This window comes from Staurois parvus, unplaced genomic scaffold, assembly GCF_062004578.1.
Source record: "Staurois parvus isolate SC_StPar_1 unplaced genomic scaffold, SC_StPar_1.0 ptg000929l, whole genome shotgun sequence".
Lineage (NCBI taxonomy): Eukaryota > Metazoa > Chordata > Amphibia > Anura > Ranidae > Staurois > Staurois parvus.
The window spans coordinates 2279128-2297338 of record NW_028318725.1 but is presented as its reverse complement, the minus strand read 5'-3'; the positions used below and the strand labels follow the sequence as shown (position 1 = coordinate 2297338).

The 18211-nt window shown below is 41.2% G+C and overlaps 1 protein-coding gene across 1 annotated transcript in view; it reads right to left on the bottom strand.

Moving 5' to 3' along the window:
* RCL1 (RNA terminal phosphate cyclase like 1) overlaps positions 1–17861 on the bottom strand; it is a 59565-nt gene extending 41704 nt beyond the window's left edge. The window contains exons 1-2 of the mRNA XM_089656700.1: positions 17620–17861; positions 6280–6351 (exon numbers count right to left, since the gene is read on the bottom strand). Of these exons, the coding sequence (XP_089512826.1) occupies positions 6280–6351; positions 17620–17755 (208 nt within the window). The 5' untranslated portion in view covers positions 17756–17861. The remainder of the gene's footprint in view (positions 1–6279; positions 6352–17619) is intronic.
* Positions 17862–18211: the final 350 nt, after the last annotated feature.

Here is an 18211-nt window from a genome sequence, read left to right as displayed (position 1 = left end):
AGGTGTGCCATGGCATCCTAGTTGAGAGGTGTAGATCGAGCTCCCCCAGTGCACAGTTTGGAGCTCTGCCTGTCTCAGCCCTGTACAGATACAAGACTGAGACTAGTGGACCTTCGAACTGTACATCTGTACAGCAATAGTTTGATCAGGGAAACAGTGACATGTAGAGCAGAGGCTTCTTCCAGAGTCCCCCTACAGTGCAGTACTAAACAAACAGCTAACCCGGCTGTGCGGTGCAGATTTAGTATTTCTTCTTGTATATAAATCTGCATTTGCATATACAATATATATGTATTTGTTAAAAGGGGTGTGTGTGTAGGTATGAGTGTGCGAGTTTATGTATGTAATGTATGCATGTATGTACACTGATGAGCCACATTATTACCACCGACAGGTAAAGTGAACATTGATATCTCACCTCCTCACTGGCAGTTTTAACCCAATACAGGCAGCATCACCATACTGCCAACACGTACATGCATATGGTTGTGGGGCAGTTGCAGTGTGACCCCATTTACCGGAATAGACATGACTGACAGGGGTTTACTGGGGAAGGGGGGAGGTAATTAAAACAACTCAACTGCATGGTTTTACCACCTCCCCAAACTCACATGTGAACAAACCATTAAACTGGGGTGCCTCAAAAATACTTTGAGGCGGGGGAAACACTAAAAAAAGATTGGTCTATCTCCAGGTTTGCTCTCACTTTAAAATAGCCAATTTGGGCAAAGTTTACCCAAACAATTTCCTTTACTAATAGGTGCATTTGCTGTCAAGTGCTGTATAAACTGTATGTAGCATCAGCCTCATACAGTATACAGTGTTGTGTTCTGGCACAGCCCGACTTGATTTTGTTCGGGCAGCAGACGGGAAGTCCCTATACAACTGCTGGAAAACAATGCTGAGCTACATACAGTTTACACAACATTGACAGTGAGCACATGTATTCGTAAATGAAACCATTTGTTTAGGCCAGCCAGTAAACATGGTGCTAGACTCGAAAGACAAACTTGATATTGTCTTGCAAAAAGTATTTTATTTTTTATGCAAAAATCGACATTACCAAAACTAAAATTCTACCTTGATCAGTGTTAGTTTAAAAAAAAAAAAAAAAAAAAAAAAAAAAGTCAGTGCAACTATAGATTAACAAAAAAAAATTATATAAAATTTTACACGAAAATTAGATTTCTCTTGGAAAAAGAATGAAGGAGTCCGCAACCTTTCGATCTGTAGATGAATGAAAGAGCAGATATAAATAGTAACAATGTTACTTTGTATCTCTATCTCACATCTCAACAGTGTTTATGAAACAGTGTGAGGTGGTCAGCTTTTTGACAGCAGCAGCTATGGTACTTACACAGCAAATCCCGGTTTTCATTTTGAAAGCCTGGAACAACTGAAAAGTGCAGGGAGGAAATGCCCAGTGTGCTCAAGTGGTTAAACAAACCATGTGAAATTTAAACATTTAGGTTAATCACTGCTAATTCTCTTTAGATTTGACCAACTTTGGATTTTTTTTTTTTAGACCTGTAAATTATAAAGGCAGCAGCTTGTGAAGAAAAACAAAACAAAAACAAAAAAAAAACAACATTGCTTCATAAACAAATTAGACACTCCTGAGTGTACCAACAACGCACTTCTGTATTGGTGAACCAAAAATAAACTGCAAATAAAATAAGTGAAATTGAAACCAATGAGCTGCTGTTTTTCCACTAAACAAAAAGAAAATCAATATACGAGTCATAAAAAATCCTCATAAAAACAGCACTTCACTCTATATATTCATAACAATAAACCAACATATAGGTGATATGTAAATATAGTCAGTTAATTAAATGAAAAAAACTTCCACCAAGGTGTAGCAGAGTGTAATAAAAGGAGAATGGAGTCCACCACATAGATCTCTTATATGGAAAGTCTCTACATTTCATGAATTCACACCAGCACCACCATGTTCTTTAGGTGACAGTCACCCCATCAGACTAAACACTCACCAGAGCATGGAGTAAAATGGGTACAACAATAATATCCTCCTCTTGAACCCACAGTCATCACTGCTGAAAAAGATTATAGAGCACGAATCACTGCATGTACTGAACCACTGGCGTCTCACCACACTTCCGTGAGGGGACACCCTTGGAGGAAGTCATAATCACAAAACTCGTCAGGGCGTGACCGTACACAACGTCCTCACGTTCACCGGATGTGGCAGTCTTTACTACCTGGAAGTGGAGCAGCGGGCTGTGCATGGAAGTGTGGTGAGATGCCAGCGTTTCAATACATGAAGTGATTAGTGCTTACTCAATACCTTTGATGCGCATTGTTTTTTTATTTCCATAGGAGTGTTATTTAATAGGGGTTATTGGCAATAAAATTTATAAACAGAATTAGGCTATGTGGTGCGTTTGTGCTTTATATTCAAGCACTGGACCTACTGAATCTCTTTCAGTGGTGATGACTGCAGGTCAAAGAGGAGGATGTTTATTGTTGTGCCCATTTTTTTTGTTTTTAAAAAAAAGATTGTTGTGCCCATTTTACACCATGCTCTGGTGAGTGTTTAGTCTGATGGGGTGACTGTCACCTAAAGAACACGGTGGTGCTGGAGTGAATTTGAGAAATATAGAGACTTTCCATATAAGAGATCTATGTGGTGGACTCCATTCTCCTTTATTACACTCTTGCTACACCTTGGAAGTTTCTTTCATTTAATTTAATTAACTGACTAGATTTACATATCACCTTATGTTGGTTTGTTATGATTATATAGAGTGAAGCACTGTATTTATGAGGATTTTGTATGACTTTGAATTGCTTCATATAGGTGTGTAGAGGTTCTTGGGTGTTCAGGTCATGGTACAGCAAGTAACAGTTATTCGCATTTAACTAGACTTGTTCTATAATATTGAAAACGTTTCTCTTCTCATCAAAATAGCTTTCTTCAACTCTCTGTCAGGAACATGCCCCCAACATTTACAGCCCCATTGGTAATTCCAACACCTAATAGATTCCTGATGCCATGCAGGTCTCCTGCAGACCCATCAGAATATGCTTGCCATACAGGATGTACGGTCAAGCAGATATTCTGACAGGAGGCTTCAATGAACTACCACGACACTCCACGGCCCGTGGTAGCTCATTGAAAACTACAAGCCCACAGCCGCTAAGGCTGTCGGGACTTGTAGTTCATTCATTCACAGAAGTCCGTGAATGAATGATGCGGCCATGTAGGCAGAGTCCCGCACGGCCTTCAAATTTGATAGTATGGGAAGAAGTCTCCCCATACTGTCAGAGGCAGGAAGGGGCGGCAGCTATGGGAACATGTTACATGTTCCACCCTAAAAACGGGTGGAAAATGTAACATGTTTCCAAAGGTGAACCTATCCTTTAAGGCTTACGTTAGTCATCCAAGAACATGACAGGTGTGCAAGTTTTTGAAGTCACCCTGTTAGAATTACAAAATCCAGTCATTATGGTGCCATTAATTCAGGCACAAGTATTAATTGTTCCAGTTACATGACTGAAGGTGTGAATGGTTATCAAATCGCTAGGGTAGAAATTGACAATTCATACCTTGACAAAAAAAAAAAAAAAAAATATTAAAGGACCCAACAAGGTAATGTGAGTTGTCAATGTGCATTCTGATTTCCAGACCAAGCTCTGTGCAGTCAGTATACTCCAGTTTCATCCAATCCATGAGCCAAATGAGTTGTACGCCTGGTGTACAACCTGTGTAATACTGACCACCATTTCAGGCTACTGAACAGTAAGGCACCGCAGTGTTCTGAAAGCCTGCATGGTGGGCAATTCATTCCCAAGCACTGTATTCTACACGGTTACTCTGCTGTTGGACATTGCTCAACTAAATCAATAGTCTATTGGTCAATGTGAGCAGATGCATTCCAATAGGAAAAGCATGCAATATTTGTACACAGAAGGGGATTAAACATGGTACAGGACTTTAACAAGTGGTACATGTACTTCTGACCATTTCAAGGGGAACATCTGTCCGGTTAAGCAAATTCATATCAACAAGTAAATAAATGAAAAAAAAAAAAAAAAAAAAAAAGTTTGTTCAGCTTCACCCAAAAACGAAAACTTGCCTTAGCAGATAAGGAGCATGGGTTATTCTTGATATCCTCTGTGCTCTTCCACTTTAGACTGCCACGTTTAAAAAGTTTCCAGATGCAATAGAGGACAAAGCAGGCTCGCCCTGTGTTTTTTCCTTGAAATAGAATTGTGCACCTGCAAACTATAAGTCTCAGCAGTCACCAGGAGGCAGACATTATGTGGGTTGATGGAGGGTGTTTTTGTACTGAGGGCAGTGATAGAGTCAGGTTAAACCCTTTCTAGCTTTCATTGAGACAACCCTGTGCTAGAGAAAAATGGAAATGCACATACAAATCATCATTGGCATGCCCTACCTGATCTAACTATGTTGAAGTGTGTAGGTTACTATTACTTGATGCAACAACACATTTCACTCTGCCCCTTGGAGCTTAATCATGATTTGAAACACACTGCAGGCGTAGCTAGGCTGGAGTCCGGGCTGAGACTGCCATTCATCTCACTGCACATAGGTCTGCCTTTGATGTGTGGCTTATGGAACTTTCCTTCTGAGTTAAAGAATAAGTTCACTTTTTAGAAAAAATAAATAAATGCACATTTTTTATTTTTGCAGGTAAAAAAGAAAAAAAAAAAAGTGCATTTATTATTATTTTTTTTTGGAGCCTGTAAAGCATTGCACCAGCGAACAGCAGATCGCTGGTGCCATGCAGACCTCTAGCAGACTGTCAGTTAATTCTGTGTGAAAAGTGAAAACCTGTGCTACACCCAACAAATAATAAAGGTGAATATAATAAAATTGCAATGAAGAAATAAATGAATGAATGTAGGGAACTGCAGCTACTCGGATTAGAAAAAATAAAAATAAAAAAATAAATGAGTGCGCTGTACACTATATAGATCTAACACAAAACATAATAGACCAAAAATGGACCACAAATTACATATACAAGTACAAATACATCTAAAAAGTGCTACACATCCATGTCCATGGTAGAAGTTATCAAAAAAGTCCCAAATCCAAATGTTAAAGTGTTGTGTGTGGAAAATATTCTCCAACAAAGTGCTATAGTGTCTGCAAGTGCTCGCCACAACAAACAGATCAGCCTCTTACCAAACAAATTGATCTCCAATCAAGAGATCAAACAGGCAGATGGTGTCCAGATTCCACACTGACACCCGTGCTAGCAATATCGAGGGAGATGGATGGACAGCAGCGGGCCCAAATTAACTCCTCACAACGAACCACTCTCCATACAGTGTAGAGACGGATTAAAACAGAAGAGACTTCATAGTGCAACCCGATAAAACTCAAAAATGTATTCAATAAAACATTGCACTTACATAGATAAGGCAGTATACAAATTCAAAACTCCTGCAGTGTCATACCACCGGCCGAAACGTGGTGACGTCACAGAAGACTCCATCCGACGCGTTTCTCCAATACTGGCGTCCTCTGGGATTGGAGAATGATGATACTGCTACAACAGTGGGGGGGGTGGAAATCGGGTAGCGGCTGTAGCAGTGGGAACATGTTACATGTTCAACCCTAAAAATGGGTGGGACATGTAACATGTTCCTAAAGGTGAACTTACCTTTTAAACTTCATAGCCCATCTCCCACCAAATCTCTGCATGGAGTAGGAAAGGATTAGAAACCCCTGTCAGGTTTATAATGCTAGAGTCTAACTCTATTGCAGAGACTTCCCGTCAACATGTGGCCATCCCTACAAGAACTGGGATAAATGGAAGTCACCAGTACAGGAAGGCACAGACAGCAATCAAAAACAAAACATAGGTCCTAACCCTTCCCTCTGGAATACAAACTATTCTTCTGCTGGTGTCTACTGTCCCCACTAGAGAGATCTGACATCCTTTCATATATCTTCAGGTATAGCTGGAGTTGGCTACTCAATCACAAATCTGCACCAGTTTTTAATCTCAGTGTCATTTTATGTCATTACATAGTACGCCTATCACATGGAAACACAAAACAAAGAGAAAACAGACTGTTAAGCCAGATCTGTAAAGGGAATGCTAGGGCTTCCACTGGCTCAATAACAAGCACTGAGAAATAGGAATTCTGGGTGTGGTTACCAGCTCCTGCATAAGCCATTTGGAAGGACAAATTGGGGTGGGATCAGAATGAGAATACATACTTGTCTCCGAAATAACAGAAATCAGATGACACTTACACCAAAAAAAAGCAAACACTTACCAGTTTCATTGATCTCTATCCTTGTACCATTGGTTATTTTGTCCATTAGTCTAATAAAGCTTGCTTCAAAATCTACAACAAAAAAAAAAAACAATACAAGACCCATGAGTATATAAATGTGCAGGAAAGATTATATCACATTTTAAAAACCAATACGCAAAATGTGGTTCCAACCAGGAAGAGTCAAGGAAAATTGTGGTATCACTGAGGTGAACAATGTGGAAATTACTGTAACCCACACCATTTCTTCGTATAAATAGTGAAGCAGTGTTCCTATAAATAGTAAAAAATTATTGCAGGTGATTCAAGAAGGCCTGGTTCACACTACTGTGATTTCAGATGCAACATGAGTCACACAGAATCACATGACAAGGAAAAACCACACTAATTTCAACGGTACCCGTTCACATCAATGCAGTGCGATTTTGGAAAAGGCTCCTGTGCGACTTTGGTGTGATTTGCAGTGCGATGTGGCTCCACAAAATATGCAAAAGGCATCCAAAACGCAACCAAAGTCACATCAAAGTCGTACTACATAATCACACTGACAAATCCTATCAAAATCGCAATGCAGTAGCGTAAACCAAACCTAAAGAATTTGTATCATTTTTCTGGTGGAATGGCCCTTTTAAAAAGGCATGTGCCACACTAAATATATATATAAAAAAAAGAAAAGCTACCAGTTTTAATACCTTTAGGCTCCATTCACACTTGTGATTTGTCATTTGACTTTGGACTTTAAAATTGCATGACATGTCGCAGTACATCCTTTTCAATAGTGCCCACTCAAATCAGTGCAAATTAAAGTCACAGCCTGCACTTATGTGCAAATGTAAATAAGTTTTACTGAAATGTGACAGATTCAGGTAGTTCTTATTAGTGTCACTTTTACAAGTGGCGTTATGGCTGCACATATTAAAGAATTACCTTCCAGTCTGTAGATAAAGAATCTGGAGGTAATTGAGACCAGCTCTAGCCTGGTATAGAGACAGGAAGAGTGCTTGCCTGCATACACTGTGTAGCAGAGTGGCATGTCTGCTGCCGCTGCTCCCTCCCAACCTGTTAAAGTGCAAGTTCACCTTTACAGAAAATCTGTAAGGTGACCTTACACTGAACCCCCTCCCCATGTCCCGCGATTCCTTACTGTAAGGCCTGGGTTGATGCTTCACCAGTCCCAGGATTTGAAATCCCCACAGCCTTATCTTCTATCTGTACCTCTCAGCACATATGAACAATGAGGCATTTTAATTGGTCAGCACTGTTACATGACAGCACTGACCAATCAGAATCCGTCTAGCCTGTCCTGTCAGCAACGAGAGGAGAAAAAGTCCTGAAATAGATGAAGCAGCATCCTGGTGCCTGACAGCGGGGGATCGCAGGACATGGGGAGGAGGTCCAGTGTAAGGTCACCTTACAGATTTTCTGTAAAGATGAACTTACACTTTAAGGGCACTGTCCGCTTAAGCCAACATTTTTATATTCCTAGTATGTGCCTGCTGTACCATTTACAGTGAAGGAAATAAGTATTTGATCCCCTGCTGATTTGGAATGTTTGCCCACTCACAAAGAAATTATCAGTCTAAAAATCGAATGGTATGTGTATTGTAACACAGAGACAGAATGGCAAAAATAAATTCAGGTCTAAAATTATGCAGATTTGCATGTTCATGAAGGAAATAAGTATTTGATCCCCTTCACAAAACATGACTTAGTACTTGATGGCAAATCCCTTGTTGGCAATCACAGAGGTCAGACGTTTCCTGTAGTTGGCCACCAGGTTTGCACACATCTCAGGAGGGATTTTGGCCCACTCCTCTTGGCAGATCCTCTCCAAGTCATTAAGGTTTGCTGGCTGACATTTGGCAACTCAAACTTTCAGCTCCCTCCACAGATTTTCAATCGGATTAAGGTCTGGAGACTGACTAGGCCACTCCAGGACCTTAATGTGCTTCTTCTTGAGCCACTCCTTTGTCTGTTTTGGGTCATTGTCATGCTGGAACACCAATCCATGACCCATTTTCAATGCCCTGGTTGAGGGAAGAAGGTTCTCACCCATGATTTGATGGTACATTGCTCCGTCCATCGTCCCTTTGATGTGGTGCAGTTGTCCTGTCCCGAGCAGAAAAACACCCCCAAAGCAGAATGTTTCCACCACCATATTTCACAGTTGGGATGGTGTTCTTGGGGTCATAGGCAGCATTCCTCCTCCTCCAAACACGGCAAGTTGAGTTGATGCCAAAGAGCTTGATTTTGGTCTCATCTGACCACAACGCTTTCAACCAGTCCTTCTTTCACCAGACCTAGGGAGACTGACAGTTGTTTTCCGTTTCTTTCATTTGCAAATGATGGCACCAACTGTTGTCACCTTCTCACCAAACTGCTTGGCAATAGTTTGGTAGCCCAGTCCAGCCTTGTATAGGTCTACAATCTTGTCCCTGACATCCTTGGACAGATCTTTGGTCTTTGCTATAGTGGAGAGTTTGGAATCTGATTGTTTGATTGCTCCTGTGGACAGGCGTCTTTTATACAGGTAACAAAATTAGATTAGCAGCACTCCCTTTAAGAGACTGTTTCTAATCTCAGCTTGTTACCTGTATGAAAGACACCTGGTAGCCAGAAATCCTGCTGAATGATAGGAGATCAAATACTGATTTCCCTCATGAACATGCAAATCAGTGCATAATTTGTTAGACACGCATTTCTTTTGAATTTTTTATTGCCATTCTGACTCTCAGTGTTACAATACGCCTACCATTCAATTTGTAGACTGATCATTTCTTTGTGAGTGGGCAAACATTTAAAATCAGCAGGGGATCAAATACTTATTTCCTTCACTGTACTTGTATGAAAAAGTATCCTGTTGTTTGTATTTCTACCTTTGCGTTAAATCCCTGGTGTTTCTTGCTTTCCTATTAAAAGCAGACTAGCTAGGAATGAAAGCACAATGTGGTTAGTTCTCTAGCTATGCAGAAACTCAATGTGCTCTCCAATGACCCTGACATGCCCCTCTCCCCCCCCCCCCCCAAACACAGCCCTTGCACAGCCATTCACTGGGAAGATCAGGATTATACTATTTCTCCTCCCCCCAGCTATTATGCAGCTGAGAACAGAGGGTATCTGATCACAAAAAAAAAAAAAAAAAAAAAAAAAAAAAAAAAAAAAAAAACACACACAAAATATTTTGCCTTTCATTTCTATTTCAAATTGAATAGGTGGTTTTACAAAATGAGGGTTTACATTGCTTTAACCCTGCTTAAATGTACCTGCCCAACATACCATTCCCACTCTGTCCAATGTGTCTGCCATCTGCCCACTCTGGTGTCCTCTATATGCCTTCCTCCTGCCGTCTGTCTACAAATGTAGAATGTACTTTTTTACCATCTGGGCAGCACAGTGGCTAAGTGGCACTTCTGCCTGGCAGTACTAGGGTCGTTGGTTTGAATCCCAACCATGGCACCACCTGCCTGGAGTTTGCATGTTCTCCCTGTGCTTGCGTGGGTTTCCTCCGAGTACTCCGGTTTCCTCCCAACTCCAAAGACATGCTGGTAGGTTAATTGGCTCCTTTCTAAATTGGCCCTAGTATGTGTATGTATGAATGGGAGATAGGGACTTTAGATTATATGCCCCTTGAGGGTTAGGAACTGATGTGAATGTACAACATGTAAATCACTGTGTAAATTGATGGCACTATATAAGTACCTGTAATAAAATCTGTTTGTGTCTTCTCTGCTCAATTCTTTGCTGCCACTTTACGCTCTTCACATACATTTTAGACACCCTACCCTCCTGCCACTTTGCCATTCACTTTTTTACTTCACCTTTGTACTGGCAGTGTTTTCTGTTGAACAGACCGCACCACTCAAGCCAGATACCTGTGCATTAGGGGGCTGGGTCCCCTTCTCCACACCCTTAGTGCTGCAGGCGCATCTATCTCACAATGGGTGCCCTGCAGACAACGCCTCCCTGCTCTGCTGGAAGAAGAGAACTGGGAAGCCATCACCATGAGTTCACCAAGGGATTTCCATGGATGGAAGGTATAAAAATAGCAAAACAAAAAAAAACATGAACAGCAAGGCTCTCCAGAGGGTGGGGGGCCTTTAGACAAAAAAAAAAAAAAATTTAGATTTTCCCAGAGGTCTTAAATATGCAAACTTAAAACATTCATTATTTTTCCCATCAAATATTCATTTTTCTTATTTCCCACACCGAAATCTGTCCTAATACACCAAAAAAATGTGTGTGAACTACAGTAAATATTTTCAAACATCAAATAAAACCAGGCAATTGATTTAAAGTGTTGATCCCATGAAGAAAATAATTACAGACCTTAAATACTGAGGTGAGCACCTGCAACCACTTCTCCAAAACTTCCAGACTCTGATGGAGATGGACCCACTGTTTGCCTCTGTGTGGATGGACAAACCGTGCCTTCGAATCAAACCTTACCCCCCTCGGCCATAGTGAAGAGGTGCAATAGTCATAACCAGGGCTTGCTGAGACCTGGAGGGAAGCTGCGCCACTGAACTGGTAATTATTTCAGGGCTCTAACTGTAATTTACTGAGAAGCAAAGGGCCTACAGGTCTGATTTGAGGTATATGAAATTAATAATCAATGCCTGACTACATTCATACTGTAAGTATAGACTGGAGCAATATTCAGACAGCTAATTAAAGGCTGAACAGTTGCTGAGAGGATCCCTCAAGCACTAACCTGAAGACTTGGATTTGTGAAGACAGATATACAGTAACTATCTAGCAAGTCATTACTGAAAATAATTGTAAAATATACTAAATATAACCTGTATATTCTCTTGGCTATTCTATTAGCCATGGTTTTAAGGCCTGTGTTGACGAGCTTTTGATAGCTTCAAATGGGTTTTGCATCTCTATACAAGTCTATGGGAATGAAAAACATACTTAAAGCAAGTCAGAAAAGATTAAACTGCAGGTTAAAGGAGAAGTTCACTTTTGTAATAAAATAAATGCACATCCTTTTGCATGTAAAAAATAAAAATGTGCATTTATTATTTTTTTTTTACTATGAGCCTGCAAAGTAATGTACCTGCGATCAGCAGATCATGGGTGCTATGCAGGGCTCTTGCAGACAGTCAGTGTAAGCTGTCTGCTTTTACCTCGTATGGGACGGCAGTTACATGCCGACAGGGAGATTCAACTGAGCTACCTAGAGAACTCAACTGCGCCCTGGTATTTCATTACAGCTGCAAAAGGCAGTTGTAGTTTTCACATTCACAGAACTCTGAATTAATGATGCGGCTGGGAGGGCATTTTATTATATTATGACAGTGAGAGGAGGGGGGGGTTAGGATCTCCTGCTTGCTGTCAAAACGAGGGATAGGGTGGTACAGGGGCAGCTGCATTTGTAACATGCTGCACCTGGAATATGGGAGTAATATGTAGCATTACAAAAAGAGCACTTTAGGCTCCGTGCACATTGGGCATTTTAATAATGCTGGTAACGTTAGCTGTGTAAAGCTACATTAAAAAAGTGAGCTTTTCAGCATTTTTTGCATTAGCGTTTAGCCGCGGTTTTTTTTTTTTTGCTCAAAAAGTCCAAAAACTCCAGTTTGCCACGTTTTACTGCTTTTTTTTAGTATTAGAGTGTGTTTACAGCTAAAAAAACGTCTCTAGAAACCCACTAGTTTTGAGTATTTTTCCCAGCTAAAAACACTGATTACAGTCTGTATGTGCATGGACACATAGGATAACATGCTGGGGTGTTTACTGGCTGTAGAAAAAAAAAGCTAAAAACAGCAGCTGTAAAAACGTAGTGTGCATGAGGACTAAAAATCTAACTCCAGGGTTTAGAGAAGTTTAAAATAGTCTTTTTAGACCAAGATAGTCCAAATGAACTCTAATCCTCACGAAGAGATGCGGCAGCAGGTTGCACTGTATAAATTGTATGTAGCCTTAGCTACATGCTGTATTCCAGCGGTGGGAAGGGAACGTCCCCTCCCGCAACTAAATCGAGTCAGATTTAGCCAGTCACAGGGAACTTTGTATTTTCTGCACGAATACAAAGTTTCCTCATTTGACTGTGGCGGAAAGGCTGGTGTAGGACAGATCAGCTTGGTCCAAACAAAGTAAACTTCTTTAAAATCTACAATTAGGCTTTTAATACAGCTGTCAATGAATTGTGAATGATCCCAGAGGCATCACAAACAAGGGCAAGATAGCTCTGTGTTTGGTTAGGAGATATTTGCAGAAAAAGAGATGGTATAAACATGCATATTAGCATTAGTATATATCCTGTGCAGGCACCATTAGTTCTATGGCAGGGGGAACATGGTTGGCCAGGAAAAGCCTCCTGAAGTTACTCATTTCTTCTCTCCCAAGCAGGACAACTAAAATACTCATTTTTCATATCTAACCACTGACCATCTTATATATTGTACTACCCTGTGGAGAGACAACAAGAAAGGAAGAATCTGAACCATACCCTGCTCCCGGAAGTTTACATTGTTAGAAGCCTGAAAAGACCACTTTCACCTGACTAAAAAATGTATGAAATCTATGAGCTAACATACACCACAGAAAGAAGACCTTCTTATGTGTAAGCATCGGTACGAACAAAACCAGGCTTCAGGATACAGATACAATTTTCTTAACCACCTCCCGTCCGGCCGTTGTATATAAACGGCCAGACAGTGGCAGTGCAGGGTCGGGTGGCCATTTATAAACAGCCTGCCAGCACCCTGCTTGTGCGCGCTCACTGGGAGCGCGCAGCACTGTGATCCGGTGCCCGCTGTGTCTTCCGGACACAGTGGAACACCGATCGTTGGAAGAGACCTCTCTGCGAGGTCCCGATCATGTGATCACTGATTGGCCAATCAGTGATCACATCCAGAGTAGTAAGCAAGATGTCACTTGTGACATCATTACTTACTACGTGTGAAATCTGTGAATGATCACAGAGCTCACATGGTACAAGGCTATTCACAACAGCCTTGTACCATGTGACAAGCTGTGACCAATCACAGCTCTCACAGTAGTTCTCAATGGCTGCAAGAATGCAGCCAGACAGGAGAAATTATTGCTTTTACAGCCTTTATGGGTGTAAAAGCAATCAGTGTAAAAAAATAAAAAAAAAAACCATCACCCCCCCACTAGTACAGTGTCACCATGGTGACACTGTACTGGTAGGGTGACAGTAAAAAAAAAAAATAAATGTAAAAAACAATGTTTAAAAATTATAATTTGTGGTTAAACGAATTTGGGCTATTTTTTTTATTTTTTGTTTTACTAAAAAGATAACTGAATAAATTTTGGCCAATATTTATAACGAAATACTATTTATTTGCAAAATTTTATAAGTAAAACACTTTCAAAATTTTTGGACTTTTTCATTTACATGGCAAAAAAAATAAAAATCCCAGTGGTGAATAAATACCACCAAATAAAAGCTTTATCTGTCTCAAAACAATGCTAAAAAATTCATATGGGTACAGTGTTGCATGACCGCGCAATTGTCATTCAAAGTGTGATAGCAAAATTGGCATGGACAGGAAGGGGGTGAAAGCGTCCGGACTTGAAGTGGTCAAAGAAGATGACCCGGGCCTTCGTTTGGAACTACTATGGGAAACAGGAACTGGAGTATTGCCAGATAAAACAGCAGTCTGAATTTAAGTCAGTATTGTCCAATTTAAAGTCCATCAAGTATTGTCCAAAACACGTATATTGTATTTCTCATGTATGCTGTAGAGAACCCAGCAGAAGGTACAGCAAGTTGTGAAACACTGCCAAAGAGTGATAAGTTTTAAAGAACGTAAGGAATTGTAGCACTTTTATAAATGTGCTGGCTTGTAATAAGTGGCAAGGTGTATGCTGCATCTTGACTTTCTCCAACTTAAGTCTTACATTTTTATTGAGTACCAGGAGTACAGCTATTGCTATACTTCCAAATCTGGCCTTGCTTATACTAGCGGTTAGGGGACAGCAAATACACTATTTAAGTTGTTTCTACTCTTCAGAGTAAACTCCCCCATCCATCCTTGTCTCCATGTTTTATTTTGGCGAAACATCACTTTGAAAAACAACTCCTAGCATTTCTGGATGTGGCCATCTTGTGTAAGGGCAGATGACCCATGTAGTATTTACTTACTGGAATCCATCTGCCCTTAGCTCAGGCATGCAGGCTGGAGGGTGTGCTTAGCTGAGAAAACTCCTTTGCTCCTTGGATGTACGATATATTTTTGGCCCAGGCCAGAAACCAGAAAGCAACTGAATATAATAATAAAAAAAGGTTTAAAACAAGAAAATATAATATACCTTCCTATATATTTACTAATGCTAGGAGCACATACATTAGAAACAGTTTATGTTGTTTGAGAATGTGAAATTCTGCTTTAGCCACTTGCCCCCCTTCCTGACCAGGCCATTTTTTTATATATATGGCGCTGCATTACTTTAACTGATAATTGCGCGGTCATGCAACACTGCACCCAAATGAAATGTTTGTCCTTTTTTTTCCCCCACAAATAGAGCTTTCTTTTGGTGGCATTTGATCGCCTCTGCGGTTTTTTATTTTTTGCACTATAAACAAAATAAAAAAAAAATTTTTGAAAAAAAAAAAAAACTTTGACTTTTTGCTATTAAACATGCCCAGTAAAAATGTTATTAAAAAAAATCTAATTTAGCCAAATTTGGTGGTTTTGTTTTTTTACTAATAATGGCAGCGATCAGCGACTTATAGCGGGACTGCGGCGGGCATTCTGACACTGGGGAGAACTGACTTGGTGTCACTGACATCCCCAGTGACACCAATACAGTGATCACTGCTAAATAAAAAGTACTGCCACTGTACTAATGGCACTGGGCAAGAAAGGGTTAACATGTGGGGCGATCAAAGTGTTAACTGTGTGCTATTTTACTGTGAGGCTGTGTTTCACTGTAAGCACACTGTTTTGTATGGCACTGCTATGCAGAGCCATACAAAGCAGTGTGCAACAACTGACAGGAGAAAAATCTGTATTGTTTACATACAGGTCTCTCTCCAGCAGAAATCCTAAGAGATCGACGGGTGCTGGTGGGGAATCACCGGCCGGGACCTGGTGATTGACAGCCAAAACCGCGAATGGTGGCACGGGTAAGGCGCCCGTGCCCCCTACCCAGAACTGCAAAATCACGTTATATATACACGTGATTTTACACACCTGTGCCGCCCTGTAGCGGTATTTCTGCTATAGGGTGGCACGCAATTGGTTAAGGCAATGGTGGGCTGTGGTGAAACTATGTCCCATGAAGCATTGCAAGAGTGACAGTTACAAGCATGAATCCCAAAGGCACGATAGGACTTGTAGTTACAAAACCCTTGTTTTCAGAGCTCATTAACCACTTCCTGCCCTTGGGACATACTGGGTTGGAGTGGTTATACCGGGATGATGCCTGCAGCTACAGGCATCATCCCAGCATTAAAATGTAAAACCAGCAATACTCTTTAATGCAGAAGTGATTTGAGACCAGCCACTCGATCACTTCTGTGGGCAGCACAAGTGTCCCCCTCCCCCGTCTGATCGCAGAGCCTGAGACCGCTGTAACTGGCGGAGGCATTACACAGAGAGAGGAACTGATATTGTTCCTCCCTCTCTGCAACCTTGAAAGCCGTAAGTCATGATATTTTGTCACTTCCAGCTTCGGCTCTTTGCTTAACTGGCTGTTAGATGATCAGACTGATCTGTTCCGATTGGCTGCATTGGAGCCCAGAGGAGAGAAATGGGGGCTAATAGACCCCAAACCTCTGCATAAAAAGGACCTGTTACTGTGTTACTGCCCATATGTTCACAAGGGATGTTGTTCATATCTTGTGAAAGCAATAAAGTTGATACAAAAGAAAAAATAATTAAAGTGACAGTACAAAAATAAAAGTTTAAAAAAAATAAAAATTGCTTATGTGCAATTGTGAATGAATACATAATTCCCACATGCATATGTAAACGGTGATCGCAACACACTTGTGAGGTGTCTTTGCAAGTGTCAGAGCAATAATTTTAGTTCCAGACCTCCTGTGTAACTCTAAACTGGTAACCTGTGAAGGCTTTTAAAGCATCAAAACATTTTTTGTTACTGTGGTTTGGCGCCATTCCATGAGCGTATGCAAATTTAAAAATTGTGGCAGGTTAGGTATCCATTTACTCGGTGTGACATCCATCTTTTCAAGTTTAACTAAATATTAGGTATAACATTATGTTTGTGTGCAGTAAAATTCATTAAAAAGTGTATTTTCCCCCAAAACATTGCGTTTGAAAAGCCGCAACGCAAATGCTGTTTGACATAAAAAATTGCAAAACCCAAAATTTTATTCTCTAGGGCCTCTGCAAAAAAAAAAAAAAAAAAAAAAGTTTGGTGGTTCTAAGTAATTTTCTAGCAAAAAAATAAACTTGATTTTGACATGAAGGAGAGAAATGTCAGAATTGGCTTGGGCAGGAAGTGGTTAATATGAGCAGCTCTTGTTGCTGCTCTGAAGAAAGATCCGTGGTGGATCGCTTTCCAGAGGTGTTTGACAGATGGCGAGGAGGTGATCTCACAAATCCACAACCTCTTAGGCCCAGTTCACACTACATGCGTTTCAGTGTGATTTTTTTCTGCATCCAATACACAGAAAGTAGGTTATAATATGGTTAGTCAATGTCATCATTCACATCAGTGCTTGCAGATCCAGAGAAGAAAAAAAAAAAGGGAGTAGAACATGCTGCATTTATCCTGCACATTACTGTTCTGGAACGTGGTAAAACGCATCAAAAATGCACATGTACCTATTTAAATTGAAGAAAAAGGGGAAAAATTAACTGGAACACATCAAAAACGCACCAGAACGCATCAAAAACACACACACAGAAAAAAAAAAAAACAACACACCGGAACAAAGCATCCGGAACGCATATAAAATGTGTTTCTATAGTGTGAACCGACCCTAAACTCTGAAAATATTGACCCACCACAGTTGACCATACCATGCTGTTTCATTTTTACTGCAGCCACAAAGCTGAGTACACCCCTGATCGACTGCATGCCCCTGTTCAGGTGGGCAGTAAAAAGGAGTGGCTCAGCCACCTGATTTTACCACCCTCTGGTGGCCCGTGTGAATGAGTCCTGACAGAGCTGTGTACATGTCAGGTATGGATGGCCGTGTCTTCCTCTGATGAAGGTCCCAGAATTGCAGACATACCCCAGGCAGTCACACCTGGCCGTGTCTATGGAGGAATCTAGGAGGGTCCAGAGAGAAGAGAAGACGCCAGACATTTTGCAGCGCACATGAAATGAAGCCGCCTATCAGCACAAAGCTCCCCGTGTGTTGTTATGGTGCTCGGCAACCATCCACCTTACCCCTGATCCCGGGGCTCTCATCCTTCACCCGGATCCCCTGGATCTTCACTGGCCTCCCGCTCAGGGTGGACAGCACCAGACGCTGCCGGAGGAAATTGCAGCCCTCGAAGCGGAGGCAGTGCCCCTGGCTCGCCATGCCGCCCTCACACAACCTCCGCCTGGACAGGCTGCCAGAGAGCACACAGCCAGCACACGTGGTTTGGAACGGGAAGTCGTATGGAACGCGCAGAGCCTCGGGTCAGGGGTCATGTGAACAGGGTGGAGTGAGAACACTGCAAACACACGCGGCTTTTTTCCCTTCTAAAACAAACTTTATTAACAACCTTGGGATTCAGAAAAAGGACAGATGGATCAGGCGACGGCTGCTTCTAGGACGAGTGTCCGAATTTTTGTTTTCGAACTTTTTCTTCTAATGCATCTCTTTGTAGAAATATGGAGTGAGCTGAAGTGCTTCACTAGTGACATCAGCAGAGAAGTTGTGATCCTGCACCTTTCTACCTTCTCATCTAAACACACCAGTACCATCCACTCCCCCATCCCAACAGAACCATCCACTCCCCCATCCCAACAGAACACAGAACCGTCCACTCCC